The 15331-nt window shown below is 37.5% G+C and overlaps 1 protein-coding gene across 2 annotated transcripts in view; it reads left to right on the top strand.

Moving 5' to 3' along the window:
* Positions 1–15331, top strand: part of CDADC1 (cytidine and dCMP deaminase domain containing 1) — a 47526-nt gene that overhangs the window by 22415 nt on the left and 9780 nt on the right. For both annotated transcript variants that reach the window (XM_043578621.1, XM_043578631.1), the window contains exons 5-6: positions 5715–6284; positions 11822–11871. In XM_043578621.1, the coding sequence (XP_043434556.1) occupies positions 5715–6284; positions 11822–11871 (620 nt within the window). The remainder of the gene's footprint in view (positions 1–5714; positions 6285–11821; positions 11872–15331) is intronic.

Below are 15331 nucleotides of genomic sequence, written 5' to 3'. Positions count from 1 at the left end.
AGCCTTGGAATTTCTGGAGTAATGAGAGTGATACAGGTGTCTTGTTATTCCTGACAAGCCCCCTTCAGACACACCTGACTTTGTTAGAGAAGTGGCTTTTGGGAAACTCCACGGATGGGGGCCTGGTTGCCAGGGGAGCTAACCAGGTGACTAGAGCGTTGGAAATCTCAGCCTCACTCCTCAGACCTCTTCGGAAGGAAAGAGGGACTGGAGTTTGAGTTCAGTTACCAGTGTCAATAATTTAATCAGTTGTGCCTCTGTAATGAGGCCTCCTTAAAAACCCAAAAAGATGGGTTTGGAGAACTTCTGGGGAGAAATAAAAGGGCTTACATAGTTATTAATCCTCTTCTTCAAGTTGCTGTTTGGGTTATTTGTGTTACAATTTAATGTAACACATCAAATACCAAATGAGTGATAGAGGCTGTTAAGTAATACCTGAACTCAGAAGCAAAATAGTGACCCATGCAGGTTGGCATGTGATGAAAGGCTGGGGCTTAAGCTGGATCTTGATGGGTCAGATGTAGAGGAGGAAGAACACATTCCTGGTGAGGGGGACAACACATGTGAGGTCATCAGTTTGTGAGAAGCAAGGTTTTGGGAGTCAGTGGTTTGAAATGGAGAATTATTATTGGTAAGAATAGTGGCAGATGGTTTAAAATGATAGGTTGGGACTTTAGTGGAGAACTTTGAAAAACTGTATGGCCTTTGGGCTTTGTCTTATAGAACAGAGTTCCTACACTTGTTTTGAGGGAGAGCTATTTTTATTTACATGAAAGTCTTAAGACTAAAGACCAGATCCATAGTAAAGGCAGTGCCCTTGAGCTACAGGTGGAAGCACTTCCGGAAGAAATGGTCACATGGCTAGAGCCTACTGGCCTGCAGCAAGTATTCCAGCAGCTAGAGCACAGATACCACTGGGTTCTATAGTCTTTTCCCTGCTGTTATGAATAGAGAGGTATGAGAGTGGTGGGGACAGCTTTTCCGTTTTCTTTTTTTTTTTACCAATTGATTGTGCAGATTGGATATTCATTTTACTTAGGTCACTTGTGTTAATTGACCTATAAACCCTATTATTAATAATATGGAGCCACTGAACCTTCTTGAGCAGGATGTAACATGATTAAAATTTCTATTATTACTTTTGAATTTTTTATTACTGAATTGAAACACGGAAAGATAGGAGGTTGAGAGCTCATTAGGCTGGGTGTAAACGTGGTATAAAATAGGTGGAGATGGTGGCATTGATATAGAAAGAAAAGAATGTGAAAAGAGCAAAACATGTGTTGACTGATCTCTCCTAGAGTCAAGGGAGAAAAATGAATAAAACATAGTTGTGTTTTTTGCTAAGCTGACTATGCTGGAAGCACTCTTAATAGCCTCAGAGCTGTTAGAGAACCAGAATTAGAAGGAAAAAATTAGAAAGATAGGGGAGTGCAAGTAACTCACCACTGCTTCATGTCTTTGATTTAAGACGTTTGAACCTGGCAAAACAAATGAAGTGTGGAAAATCAGGAAGGACCTACCATGGAAATGCTTTCATGTTAGTACTAAGCCCATATATAAATAAAATTGCAGTTATCCTAGGCTTATATATTTTATCTTGGGAAGGGTCATGGGTTAGCCCCATGCTATAATGAAGTTATTTTAATTACAAATACTATTAAGCCAGTTAAAGGAAACGTTTCTAAAGCATGGTGGTTCTCAAAATGTGGTTTTTGGATTCTTGATGGTCCACAAGATAAAATTGTTTTCATAATGATACTACATTTATACTAATAGTACCAAAACAATGATGAGTAAAACTACTGTTGCCATAATATGAATCAAGCTGATAGTAGTCCTTGTACTCTTCAAGGCCACGAACTTGGAGTTAAAAAAGAGGGTTTCATGCGGTGCCTTAATGACTCAAATTGGTAAAGTGTCTGAATGAATTTCGGCTCGGGTCATGATCTCACAGTTGGTAAGATCAAGCCCTGCATCAGTCTCTGTGCTGACAGCATGGAGCCTGCTTGGGATTCTCTCTCTGCCCCTTCCCTGCTTGTTCATTCTCTCTCTCTTTCTCTCTCTCTCTCTCTCTCTCTCTCTCTCTCTCTCTCTCTCTTCAAATAAGTAAATAAATAAACTTTAAAAAAAAAGAGAGTTTCATGTAAGAATGTCTGTGATGAAACAGTAAAAATTATTAATTTTATTAAATCCCAACCCTTGAGTACACATCTTTTTAATATTCGGTGTGAAAAAAATAGGAGGTGGGCCTAAAGCACTTGCCCTACAAACCTGAGTATGAAGGTTGCCTGAAGGAAAACCACTTACTGGGTGCAGCTGTTTGAGTTATTGTATCCAAACTAACTGGAGTTTATGAGGCAGATCCTTGGTGGAGTTGTCACACAAAGGAAACTATTTGCAGCAAATAAGGGGCTATGGGCAAGCACTGAGAGCTGGTATCAGCTGGATGGGGTCTTGGGCTTCTTATCTCTGTTAGGGAGTGCAGGGCCTTGTTTACTTTTGAAACAGGACTGTGAGTTTTTACCACTGAATTATTGTGATTGAAATGATTAGGCTATTTTGGTAGAGATTGTTAGTTTTTGCATTCCCTTTGTTCCCTTAAAATCGTTTGCATTTTTTAAAAAATTGTTTAATGTTTGTTGATTTTTGAGAAAGAGAGAGAGCGAGACAGAGTGCGAGTGGGGGAGAGGCAGAGAGAGAGGGAGACACAGAATCCCAAGCAGGCTCCATACTCTGAGCTGTCAACACAGAGCACCACATGGGGCTTGAACTCACAAACCGTGAGATCATGACCTGAGCTCGAGTCAGAGGCTTAATCTCTTAATCAACTGAGCCACCCAGGCACCCCTTAAATCCTTTTGCATTTCTTTGCACTTTTGACACTTCCTAGGAAGTTCTGCAAGAAGTGTGCTGGGGAGACCAGAGCTGGTAAGGCATAGATTGAGGAGCAGAGCTAGGGGCCTAAAATGACTTCTCTTTCTTTTTCTGGGGACCCCTAACTCTTTATGCTTATGTTATGAACTGAATTGTCCACTTTTTTTCATTGAACACTGTGAACTAACAAACTTTAATTCTTTACACTTGGCTGTTTGGCAGCATTCTCTCAAAACAACGGATAGTATTTGTTAATAATAAAAGTTGAGTCTTCAAGGGGCACCTGGGTGGCTCAGTTGATTAAGCATCCAATTCTTGGTTTCGGGTCAAGTCATGATCTCACAGTTCATGGGTTTGAGCCCTGCTTAGGATTCTCCCTCTCTTTCTGTCCCTCCCCCACTCGTGTGCATGCACTCTCTCAAAATAAATAAAACTTAAAAAAAAGTTGAGTCTTCAAGTGAAAATTAGAATTTTGAAAAACTCATATCCACCATCATGAGCAACATGTAGCTTCCCGACACTTAAAGACTCTTCTGATGTGATATCAGTGATGGTAATATTAATGAATAGGACTTTTTTTTTTAATATTATAAAATCAGTAAACCAGTATTTCCAAATGACCAATGCATGGTGCTACAAAGTCATGCATGAGCGAAAGTGCCATTCTGAGTGCACAATAAACCAATGGACTTTAGCATAATTGTACAAAAAGTTTGTTGTTATATTCCAGATTCCACATTGTAACTAACCTTTAAGAAATTATCCCTTGTCAAACTTTTATGTACTATGAAAGAAGAAAATTCACTTACCTGAAATGGCTGTTAAAATACTCCTTTTTCAACTACACATCTTTGTGAGGCTGGATACTTTTCATATACTTCAGTGAAAACCTATGACAACAGATTGAAAGCAGGAGCAGATTTGAGAACCCAGCTATCTTCTGTTAAGCTAAATAATAAATTTGTAAACATTTAAAACAATGCCATTCTTTTCAACTAGTTTTTGTTGCTGTTTTGGGAAATACATGTTGTTTTTGTTTTTATTAAACTGTTATTTATATTAATATATAGTAAGTTCTCTGTTCCTTTAATGAATTAATAAATATTTTTTGAAATTTGTTTGAATTTTCTGATACAGTAAATATCAGTAGGTACAATCTACATAAACAAAGCTCTTTGGGGTTCTCATTAATTTTAAGAGTGTAACAGAGTCTGAAACAAACCAACAAATCTGAAAACCTCTGCTGTAGCATTTGCCACTGGTACATGAACATTTGTCCAAAGACTAGTCATCCTCTCTTCTCCTTAAGTCAGGATTACTAGAAGCAACCAGATGCTTAGATGAAAGATTGACTATCACTACTGAGTAGGAAATGGATTATGATAACTCCAACAGGGGAAAGGTGAAATGCAGCCACCGGAAACCTCTAATATTAGCTCCAAGGCCTTCAGAATTGATTTATAACCCAAGCCACAGTAAGACTCAGGAGTAGCAGGGAGTAGATAGAAATGTGCGCTTGTTCAACTAAGATTTTTTAGTTCATCTGTTACTTTGAATGTAGGACACCCTATGGGCCATCTGTCTTTTCGCTTCTGGGCACAATCGTAAAAAGTCTCTTTCCTAGCTGAAATTGCAGGAGATATTAGCAAAGGGGTCTCTTTGTAAACGACTAATTAATTAATGAACATTTGAATGCTTAATGCTGTACCCTGTATAAGGCATCTCATTGTTCCCTCTCAAATGCAAAATATTTTTTTCATCTGTTTGTAATCTAGTTTTGTTTTCTATTTTGTAAATTGTCTGATCATATCATTTTGCCTCTCTCGAGGCCTTATTGTTCTTGTCAATTCATATGTGCTGTTAATGAATTAAAATCTTCTCTGTATATTAAAGATTACTAACCTACTGTCACATTGAAAATTCTAGTTTATTGTTTTGTTTTTAATTTTGTGGACTTAAAAAAATTAATATTGTTTCCCCATCCCCCCCAACACACACACGCACACACACTGTTGCCCTCACATTATTTTAGCCATTTAGATTTTTTCTGTATTTTTACTGTTTTAAACAGTGCTGCACTAAATATATGCATGCATGAATTTTTTCTGTTTCTGTTTAGAATAACTTTTTAGAGTAGCTTCCCAGAGGAAGAATTCAGAGCATAGGTACATTTTTCACATATGGATGAATTGTTTTTTTCAAATACAAACTCTGGACAGTATCATTTGTTGGCTCTGATATTTCTAAAAGCAGCCACTTGATTACTTGTAGGACTCTGGTATTTAGTCCTGGCACTGGGCTTTGGGACCACACTTTGGCAAAGCCAGTGATTCCACAAGTATCTTCCATGAGCTTTGTTAAGGATCACCCATCTTTTCCTGTGAAGGGCTAGATAGTAAATATTTTAGGCTTTGCAGGCCATATGGTGTCTGTACAGATATTCAACTCAGCTACTCCATTGTTGTGCAAAAGCAGCTAGAGACTATGTCAATGAATGGGTGAGTCTGTTTTCAAATAAAACTTTATTTATAGACACCGAATTTTAGTTTCATAAAATTTTCATGTGTCATAAAATACTATTCTTTTGACCTTCTGCAATTATTTAAAACTATAAAATCCATTCTTAAACCTGCCAGCTGTACAAAAACAGGCAATGGGACAGATTTAGCCGATGGGCTATAGTTTGCCAACCTTCTGCCTATATTAAAATTGACTTCATAATGGACATTTATTATATTGGGACCTCTGGATCTACCACAGTGATATGGTGGATTTATCATGAAAACCCTTAACTTCAGCATGTGTCTGATAACTACGTTTCATATTTTGTATTTCAGCTGGAGTTAACCGAATTTCATACTGGCCTGCTGATCCAGAAATAAGTTTGCTTACTGAGGCTTCTAGTTCTGAAGATGCGAAGTTAGATGCCAAAGCAGTGGAAAGATTGAAGTCAAACAGTCGGGCCCACGTGTGTGTCTTACTTCAGCCTTTGGTGTGTTATATGGTGCAGTTTGTAGAGGAGACCTCTTACAAATGTGACTTTATTCAAAAAATTGCAAAAACACTGCCGGATGCTAACGTTGACTTTTATTCTGAATGTAAACAAGAAAGAATAAAAGAATTTGAAATGTTATTTTTGGTTCCAAATGAAGACATGCATAAGCAAATACTGATGACTATAGGTTTGGAGAACCTCTGTGAAAATCCATACTTTAGCAATCTAAGGCAAAACATGAAAGACCTTATCCTCCTTTTGGCCACAGTAGCTTCCAGTGTGCCCAACTTTAAGCACTACGGATTTTATTGTGGTAATACCGAACAGATTAATGAAATTCACAATCAAAGTTTGCCACAAGAAATTGCAAGGCACTGCATGGTTCAGGCCAGGTTATTGGCATATCGAACTGGTGAGTTACATGCTTAGTGCATAAATTGGGGCTGATTGATTGGGTTGTATTTGTCTCAGAAGTAAAATGGTATTCATGTCATCCATGGTAGGGTTCATTTACTCTTTCTTAGTACTGAAGTTTTGCTGGTCATATGTGTAGAAGTTAGCGAGACCCTTGAGTAGACAACTCAGAGCAGTTTTAGGATTCCTTGCAGCCTTATATTCAGTGCTACATTTATAAATCAGGGCCTGATTATGTAGGACCTTCTTCTTCCTGCTTTTGTGTTCTCATTGTTCATTGAGCTCTCCACTAGAGATGGGACAAAAAGAGAAAGAGAACCAAAAATCATTCGTTTTTAATTAACTCTTCAGTATTTTGTATGTATTTGGTATTTTTTTTTTAATGTTTTTAATGTTTATTTATTATTGAGAGAGAGACAGAGCATGAGCGTGGGAGGGGCAGAGAGAGGGGGAAACACAGAATCTGAAGCAGGCTCCAGGCTCTGAGCTGTCAGCATAGGGTCCGACATGGGGCTCGAACTCACAAACCGCGAGATCATGACCTGCGCTGAAGTCGGACGTTTAACCGACTGAGCCACCCAGGCGCCCCAGTGTATTCGGTATTTAATAAAAACTTTGAAAATCTTTATAATAAAAAATGAATTCAAAATAACAGAATTAAAGTAAAGGAATAATGACAAATTCTTCCCATTGCTGGTATGTCTTCCATCAGCAAGTTGAGAAATCAAACATTTTTAACTTTATTAAGTTGTGCATGAGTGTATATGTGAAAAAGGAAACTATTGGGAATTTTCTTTATTGTGATAAAAGATGGCATCTGTATTTCTAATTATAGAACAATGTTTTCACATCTTACCAAATGTAAGATTTTTCAAAGTAGAATCTTGATCACTTTTTTAAATGTGACTTTGAAATAAGGAGGAAAAATACAGGCAGGAGGAGCAGTAGAGTAAGATTTGGTGAATGGAGGATTTTTTTTAGCTTATCCCAAGAAAGAAGAAGAAAGAAAATCTTAAGAAAAGGTCCATACAAATACCACTGGTCTGCAGTATATTCTAAACAAAGACCACAGTCAAAGTACTTTCAGTAGAATGGAGATCTTCAATGACCGCATTTCAGAATCACAATTAATATTTTATTAAAAGTCCAAATGCTCAAATTCCAACCCAGACCTACTGAACAGAGCTTCCTAAGGGTGTGGCCTAGGCTTATGAATTTTTAAAGTTCTGCAAGGGATTCTGCCATTCAGCAGCATTCACTCAACTCTTATTAAAGAATGTGGTTCTACTACAGGCACAAGCTATATGACTCCAAACAATTATGTAAAAGACTGATTTAATGTATTTATGTTGTATTGTGGGCTGCACATTAGTCTCTTTGCCAAAAACAGCCTTGTAAATAATTTTTCTCTAAACCATACTGGAAGGGCAGAAACGTAAATGGGAACAGCTGTTACAGCTATAATTCACTAATTAATTCTCCTTTACTAATTAGAATTCAGTTGATTCCAGGGTGAGCGTAAGCTGGGAGATCGGAATCTGCTGTTCTTTTAGTTGATTTCAGTACCTCTTCTCATAGGAGAACATCTCATCGTGCCATGTAGAATTCCAGTGTGTAAAGGTGCAGTAATGCATAGATAGAAATTTGCATCTATGTTGTTTATAAGATACTCTATAAATGTATCTACTATTTCTGTGCGGAGTTTTGTACATGAAGTTGTGCTTCTGCTCTTGATGGGTAACTTAAAAGATTTTTACAGGTTAATTTTTTTTTATTGTGGATGGCTTTTTTGCCTGGAACCCAAATCTTGAATAGGATGCAACTCTCTGTCATGCACTCCACTCCACTCTCTGCTCTCCCAGGGAAGGGACAGTTTTTCCTTAGCACTAATGCTCAGCATGATGTGCTGAGTGGATAAAGGAAATCTTTTTATATCCAAAGTTAAATGGTCCACAATCCCTTATCCAAAATTCTTGGAGCCAGATGAAAAGGAGTTCAGAATTTTTCAGATTTTAGAAAGTAATATGGTACATGTATTGTATATGACACAGCATTCCAGGGGGTCTGGCACAGTGCATTATAATCAAACACATACATGTGGAGTAGAATGTATGAATATTTGCACTAAATATTTGGTTAGGTGTGACCATGAAATAAGTACATCAAGCTGTAAAAAAAGAAAAAAACAAACCTTGATAAAAGGGACTTCAGATGAGAAATACTGGACCTATATAACAGTAACAATTTATTAAGCACCTAGAATGTGTCAGGCACAGAGCTGGGCAATTTATATACGTATCTTATTTAACACTGAGGGCAGTCCGGCAAGGTAGATAGCCCCTGATGGAGTGTCCTAACAACTCAGGCTTTTAATTTCACACTGTTCAGTTTACTTTGATTTTATTTCACTCCATAGGTGAAGACACCATTTCATTAAACCATTTTATTTAAAAATATGAGTGAAATGAATTCCAGAACCTCTAACAACAGACTTCTAAAAGTAATTGAGAAGCTGGTGCTTAATAATTGTATTTTAAATGATGAATAAATAGGATCCACAGAAGTGTCATTAAAGGAAGCTATGAGGTAGCAAAAACGTGACAAAATTCATTTAGACTCTAGAGAGGGGAAAAAAGAGGAGGGCATTGCATCTTGTCTACCTGATTTAAGTGTGATTTTTAAATCTTTTTTGGGGGTCCCATTTTCCCTTAGACTAAGTGTTTTTCAAAGCTGAGGATTATGCCTTCCTCCTGAACCACAACATTGATGATGAAAGTAGGTTGGAGAAGCCATGAAAGTTAACTGTTTCAGATCATAACTTGGTGGTTGGTTCTCAACTTGGTTCTCTGCCTATGAATCAGAGGGGATGCTCATGAAAAATGTGGGTTCCTGAGCCCTGGCTGAAGTCTTTGGAGAGGTCACTTCAGGGGATTTCCCTGGGAGCCAGGAGTCTTCCTTTTAACAAACATGCAGTGATTCTGATGAAGTGGCTGTGGACCACACTTGGGCAAATGCTGACATGACCACAGAATCTGGAGCTAAAATAACCACACCTGTGTTCCAGAATCGTGGGCTGAAGAGTTCTCTGACTTTTGGTGATTGGAGTCTCAGAAATTTGGCTCAGTGAATATAATAAGTTGGCCTTTTCCTTCAAAGGTATACAGAGAAAGAAAACCTGTGAATGAGCAGATTATGGGGAGCAATGTCTGTACAAATTGCAGACATGAAAAGATTCTTGAGAAATTACCTCATCTGTCATCCGACCTTGGATGTGTGAAATCTACTCCATCTAACATGGATACAATTTTATTCTGATTTTAAGAGACATAGAAAAGAATATTCTGTTGGTTTAACTAAACTTAGAAAGGCAGTAGAGCCACATACTGAGGGAAAATTACATTTTTCCCCTCCTGACAAGGTTTAATCTGTCCCCAGACTGAAACAGAAAAAGTGGCTCCTGAGACTTCAAAAAAACATAACATGAAAAATACTTAGTGTTGATGGTAAGAAAAATAGACTCTTCATATGAAGAATTTCTATTTCAGTCTCTCATTTTTTGTTTCAGGTTTGTACATGTATTAAGGATAGTTTTACTTAAAGGTTTTGGTTTACATTTATAACTTCTGCCACCTGCCTTAGAAATGAGCATAAAGCCATAATTATATTCTTTTCCACCCTTATGTTATACTCTGCACGTCTTGGAAGGAACAAAGTTTTGTTTACAGCAAAATCTCTTCCATGAATCTCCACTCTAGAATAAGCCTTCCCGGGGCGCCTGGGTGGCTCAGTCGGTTAAGCGTCCAACTTCAGCCAGGTCACGATCTCGCGGTCCTGTGAGTTCGAGCCCCGCGTGGGCTCTGGGCTGATGGCTCAGAGCCTGGAGCCTGTTTCCGATTCTGTGTCTCCCTCTCTCTCTGCCCCTCCCCGTTCATGCTCTGTCTCTCTCTGTCCCAAAAATAAATAAACGTTGAAAAAAAAAAGTTTAGAATAAGCCTTCCCATACCCTCCATTCCTCAGCATGGGGTTCATTTCCATTCTAGCACAAGCACAGCACATGGGTGCTTCCTGTCTTTCTCCCACTTCAGACTATAAATTTCATGAATACAGGAACTTTTCAGCATTGTCCCACTTGGGCGTTCGATAAAGGGAAATCTTTGTTACGAAATTCTTAATGTCAAAGGGAGGGGTAGATTTCATTTAGTGGGCTAAATTTTAGTCACTTGATTACTTTGCCTGTTTTCTCATCTAGAAAAGGAAATTTTATCTGCTTTACCTTTACGGTCAAAATGAGATAATGGGTAAAAAGTGCTTAAAATAAATTACACAAATGCTTTGTGATATAATTGTGAAAACTTGAGCTTGCTTGAACTGAAGATGGGGAATTTTATTAGAGTATCGTAAGTTTTAAAAATTAACTTATTTGTAAGGTAAACTAGTTTTTAATACCTAGATGGAATGAAGTTATCATTGGAGGGATTAACTTTTAGGAAATTGTGGAGTGAAACTACAGTTTCATTTAATCCTTACCAATATGAAAATGGCCTAGAGTAAGTTCCCAGATTGTTACTGTTTCTGTGTAAATGTACCTGCTTAACCACATCAGTCCCTTATTAAGATTTTGATAAATACTGTGGTTTTCATAATTACTCTATAATTGTCTTTAGAAATTTGAAACTTATCTTTGTATTAGTAAAAGGAAAAAGTAAATCTTTGATATGCAGCATTTCTATTTTGGTTTTATAAAACTTTCTGTTTCAGATTCATGGTTTTAAAAACTACAGCTTTATTTGTTGTAGAGGTTTTGGTTCTGCAGGGAAATTGTAACCTTATGTTTATAACTTCTGCCACTTGATTTAGAAAAGAGCATCATTCACTAAGTTGGCATTCTTTTCCCATTGAGATAAACTCTGAAAGTCAGGAAAAGGACTTTCATATAGATATGAAATCTCATAAAAACCTGCTTTTGTTTGTATTATAAGTTTGAGCTTTATTTCTTAGCAACAATATTTCCATAAAATGTATTTTCCATGATTAGAGTGTAAAAAATGCTAGAAGACAGATTTGATTGTTGTGAATTATTGTTACATTAAATTCATTAGTTCAGAAACTTCTTTTTAAGTCAATTTCATCATCTGTTAGAAATAGTCTTTTAGAGACTGATTTGTTGGTGGAGAATCTATAAAATTACCCTCAGTTCTGGTTACAGCTTTGCGGTGATCTGACTGTGGGCACTGCCATTGTAATGAGCTCAGCATATAGATCCTGTGTGATTGGGTTGGTAATGACACTGTATGGTTATTTAGTACCTGGTTCCCATATTCCATGCCTGAAAGTATTTACTTCAGTGGTAAACTTTTACTACACAAATTTATTTAGTAATAAAAAGGTATTTATTTCTATAGTTAGTGAAGATATCAAGGATTGCTGCTACATTGTGAATTATGTTTCAATACTATGTACTGTTTTTAGAAACTTGTATTTCTGAAACTAACAAATCACTGATTTTTGCTGTGTTAAATGACATTTATCTTTCAGAGGATCATAAAACTGGAGTTGGAGCAGTCATTTGGGCAGAAGGAAAATCTGTAAGTATGAAAATAGTTCTTTAAACATTTAACCTTGATTTTGTTTAAACCTAGTTCAATCTTAAGTGCATTATATTTTATTGATCCATTGGGGTTAATATTTCATTTTGGTGCATTTGTTAAATTCGATAAATATTTGATCATTCCCCCAACAATTGTCTAGGTAGATTAATTGATTTAGCAAACATTTATTAAACATTTTCCACAGGGTAGGCACTGTGCCACAATGAACAGTGGGGAGGTAAGGACCACGTTTCCTGCCCTTGGTGGCCTTAAATAGTCTATTAATGGAGACGGGGAAACGAAAAAGGGGCTGGTATATAAATGTAATTATAACGTGACACTGGGAGGGCAGGGAGCAGAAATCTCTACACTGCTTGGAGAAATGAGTAAAATATTCTTAGAGGAGGTAGGGTGCTATTTATTAGTCTCAAAGAATGCGTAGGAAGGCATCAGGCAGAGCAAATTAGCATGACTGGGAAAATAAGAGGCAAAGGTAGAGGGTACAAGACAGAATTTGAGAAAATTCAAGTGATTTGGTGTGTAGTGTGTGCTGTAGTGTGCATAGTGGAGTATTGTGCACACTATCTGTATGTTAGTGTAGCAAAAAATTAGACCGGACCACGAAGCACTTTGCATACCATGCAGAGAGTTTATCCTTTCTACAGTGGGATACTCTAGTGCTAACCAGTAGAAATAAAAAGCAAGTTACACATAATTTTAAATTTTCAGGGAGCCACATTAAAAAAAAAAAAAGAAAGAAACAGGTGAATTAATTTTAAGAATATATATATATATATATATTTAATGTTTTATTTATTTTTGAGACAGAGAGAGACAGAGCATGAGCAGGGGAGGGGCAGAGAGAGAGGGAGACACAGAATTGGAAGCAGGCTCCAGGCTCTGAGCTGAGCTGTCAGCACGGAGCCCGATGCGGGGCTTGAACCCACAAACTGTGAGATTATGACCTGAGCCGAAGTCGGACGCTTAACCAACTGAGCCATCCAGGCGCCCCAAGAATATATTTTATTTAATCATATTTCCAGATATTATTTCAACCTGTAATTGGCATAAAAGCTATTAATAAAATATTCTGCATCTGGGAGAGTATTAAGTCTTCACAGTCCTGTGTGTATTTTACACTTAATAGTGCTTCTGAATTCAGACCAACCACATGTGGCTAATGGCTACTGTATTGGACAGTGCAATCCAAGAATATTTTAAGTGGGAAAATAATTTGATCAGATTTACATCATAAGGAGAATGAAGTGGGGCTGGACAGCAAATAGGGAGTTAAGAAAAAGGAGATGATGAAGCCTCAGAGTTGTGGGGTTGGGTTGGAAAGGCGTGAGATCAAGAGATACTTAGTAACTATAAGGCTAGCTGAAAGGTGAGTAGGGAGCCTAGATTCTTCTTCAGTAGACTTCATGGCAACTAATTTGACTATTTCCCTGGATGTATCATAAGGCCCTCACGTTCAACCTAGCCAATAATCCAGTATCTTCCCTGCCAACCTATTCCTTCATCAGTGGTCACCATTACCATTCCCTGTTACTACACATATATAATCAATCACCAAGTGCTATAAATTCCACCTTCAAAAGATGTCTTGACTCTACCTAACTCGCCCCACCTATTAACCACCTAATAGAATAGGTTCCTCTGCCACAAACTCCCATAGCATTCTGTGCACCTAATTTATGATGCTCATCACAGTTGAAATTATGTGCACAGGTTCTTATCTCCAGTTTATGAGGGCAGGAAGACCCTGTCTTGTTTGCCACTGTATTCCCAGCACAGTGCCTGGCCTATGGCTGGAACTCTCATTTGTGTTGATATGAATGCCCAGCAGCCTTTTGGCTTAACATGTGGTTCTCAGGTGCTTTGTAGAGAATTTAAGTTTCCAGTCAAGGGGTGCCTGGGTGGCGCAGTCGGTTAAGCGGCCGACTTCAGCCAGGTCACGATCTCACTGTCCGTGAGTTCGAGCCCCGCGTCGGGCTCTGGGCTGATGGCTCAGAGCCTGGAGCCTGTTTCCGATTCTGTGTCTCCTTCTCTCTCTGCCCCTCCCCCGTTCATGCTCTGTCTCTCTCTGTCCCAAAAATAAATAAACGTTGAAAAAAAAATTAAAAAAAAAAAAAAAGTTTCCAGTCAAGTTATCTATGGTAGGTAGCCTGGTAAAGTGGAAAGACATGGGTTTGGGGTCCAGCAACCTGGGCTTGAATTCTGGCTATGTCACTAGCATTTATAACCCCAGACAAGTTTAATCTCTCTGGGCCTCAGTTTCCTTATCTGTAAAATGGGAAAAGTAATAGTACTACTGCCTAGATTGTTGTGAGGATTGATTAAATGAAATAATACACGAAAAACTTGGCATGATGTTTGACATTTAGTAAATGCTCAAGGATAATTTATTATTATTATTGAGATAACATTTTATTTGTGTTTATTGGCTCATCATAACAATGATTTTTATCAAGCTGCCATAGTAATGAGTATGTTGATATTATCACATGAGTAGTTATAATATATTGAAATTTAGTGGTTTATAGTATATTCTAAATTATTATAAACACTTATGCTGTATAAAATATTTCACTCTAGTAACTGATAAAGCATTCATGTTATATCTAATATGCCATTGACCATGAGAAATTAAAAAAGCCACTTAAGTAAAAAGATTCATTAAATATGTATTATTTTGTATATATATTATTTTGTAATATATATACACAATATAAATAAATACACAATAAATATGAAGTTAAAGGAAAGTGCATTTTTATTTTCCAGCAATATCACTACAGCATATTTTTAGTCTAATAGTTGAAATTGTTCAAAATATTTTCAGCATTTCTGGTTTGCTAACCAGTAGAACAGCACAGAGCATATACAAAATTAACAATTACTTATGGAGTACCTGTTATGTGTGGAGCACTCTAATAGGTGTACTTTAAGGCATAAAAAAGAGGCATAAAGCATGGTTTCTGTTTTCCAGGATCTTATAATTTATTTGGGGAAAGATGTCTGAATCAAGTCAAACAGTTTGTGAATTAAACAAGCTGGTGTTTAACAGCTAACACCAAGGACAGCCTTGAGATTGTACGTTAGAAATGATCAGACTTCTTAAAATTTAGCTTTGATACGGGGCGCCTGGGTGGCTCAGTCGGTTAAGCGTCCAACTTCAGCTTAGGTCACGATCTCTCGGTCCGTGAGTTTGAGCCCCGCGTCAGGCTCTGGGCTGATGGCTCGGAGCCTGGAGCCTGCTTCCAAGTCTGTGTCTCCCTCTCTCTCTCTGCCCGTCCCCCATTCATGCTCTGTCTCTCTCTCTGTCCCCCAAATAAATAAGCATTAAAAAAAAATTTTTTTTTAAATTTAGCTTTGATAAAACCATGTTGCAGCAGGAGGGTGTAGGATCATATGGTTTTTTTTTGTTTTTGTTTTTTGTTTTTTTTTTTTGGTG

This window comes from Prionailurus bengalensis, chromosome A1 (assembly GCF_016509475.1).
Source record: "Prionailurus bengalensis isolate Pbe53 chromosome A1, Fcat_Pben_1.1_paternal_pri, whole genome shotgun sequence".
Lineage (NCBI taxonomy): Eukaryota > Metazoa > Chordata > Mammalia > Carnivora > Felidae > Prionailurus > Prionailurus bengalensis.
This window is presented reverse-complemented; position numbering and strand designations above follow the sequence as displayed.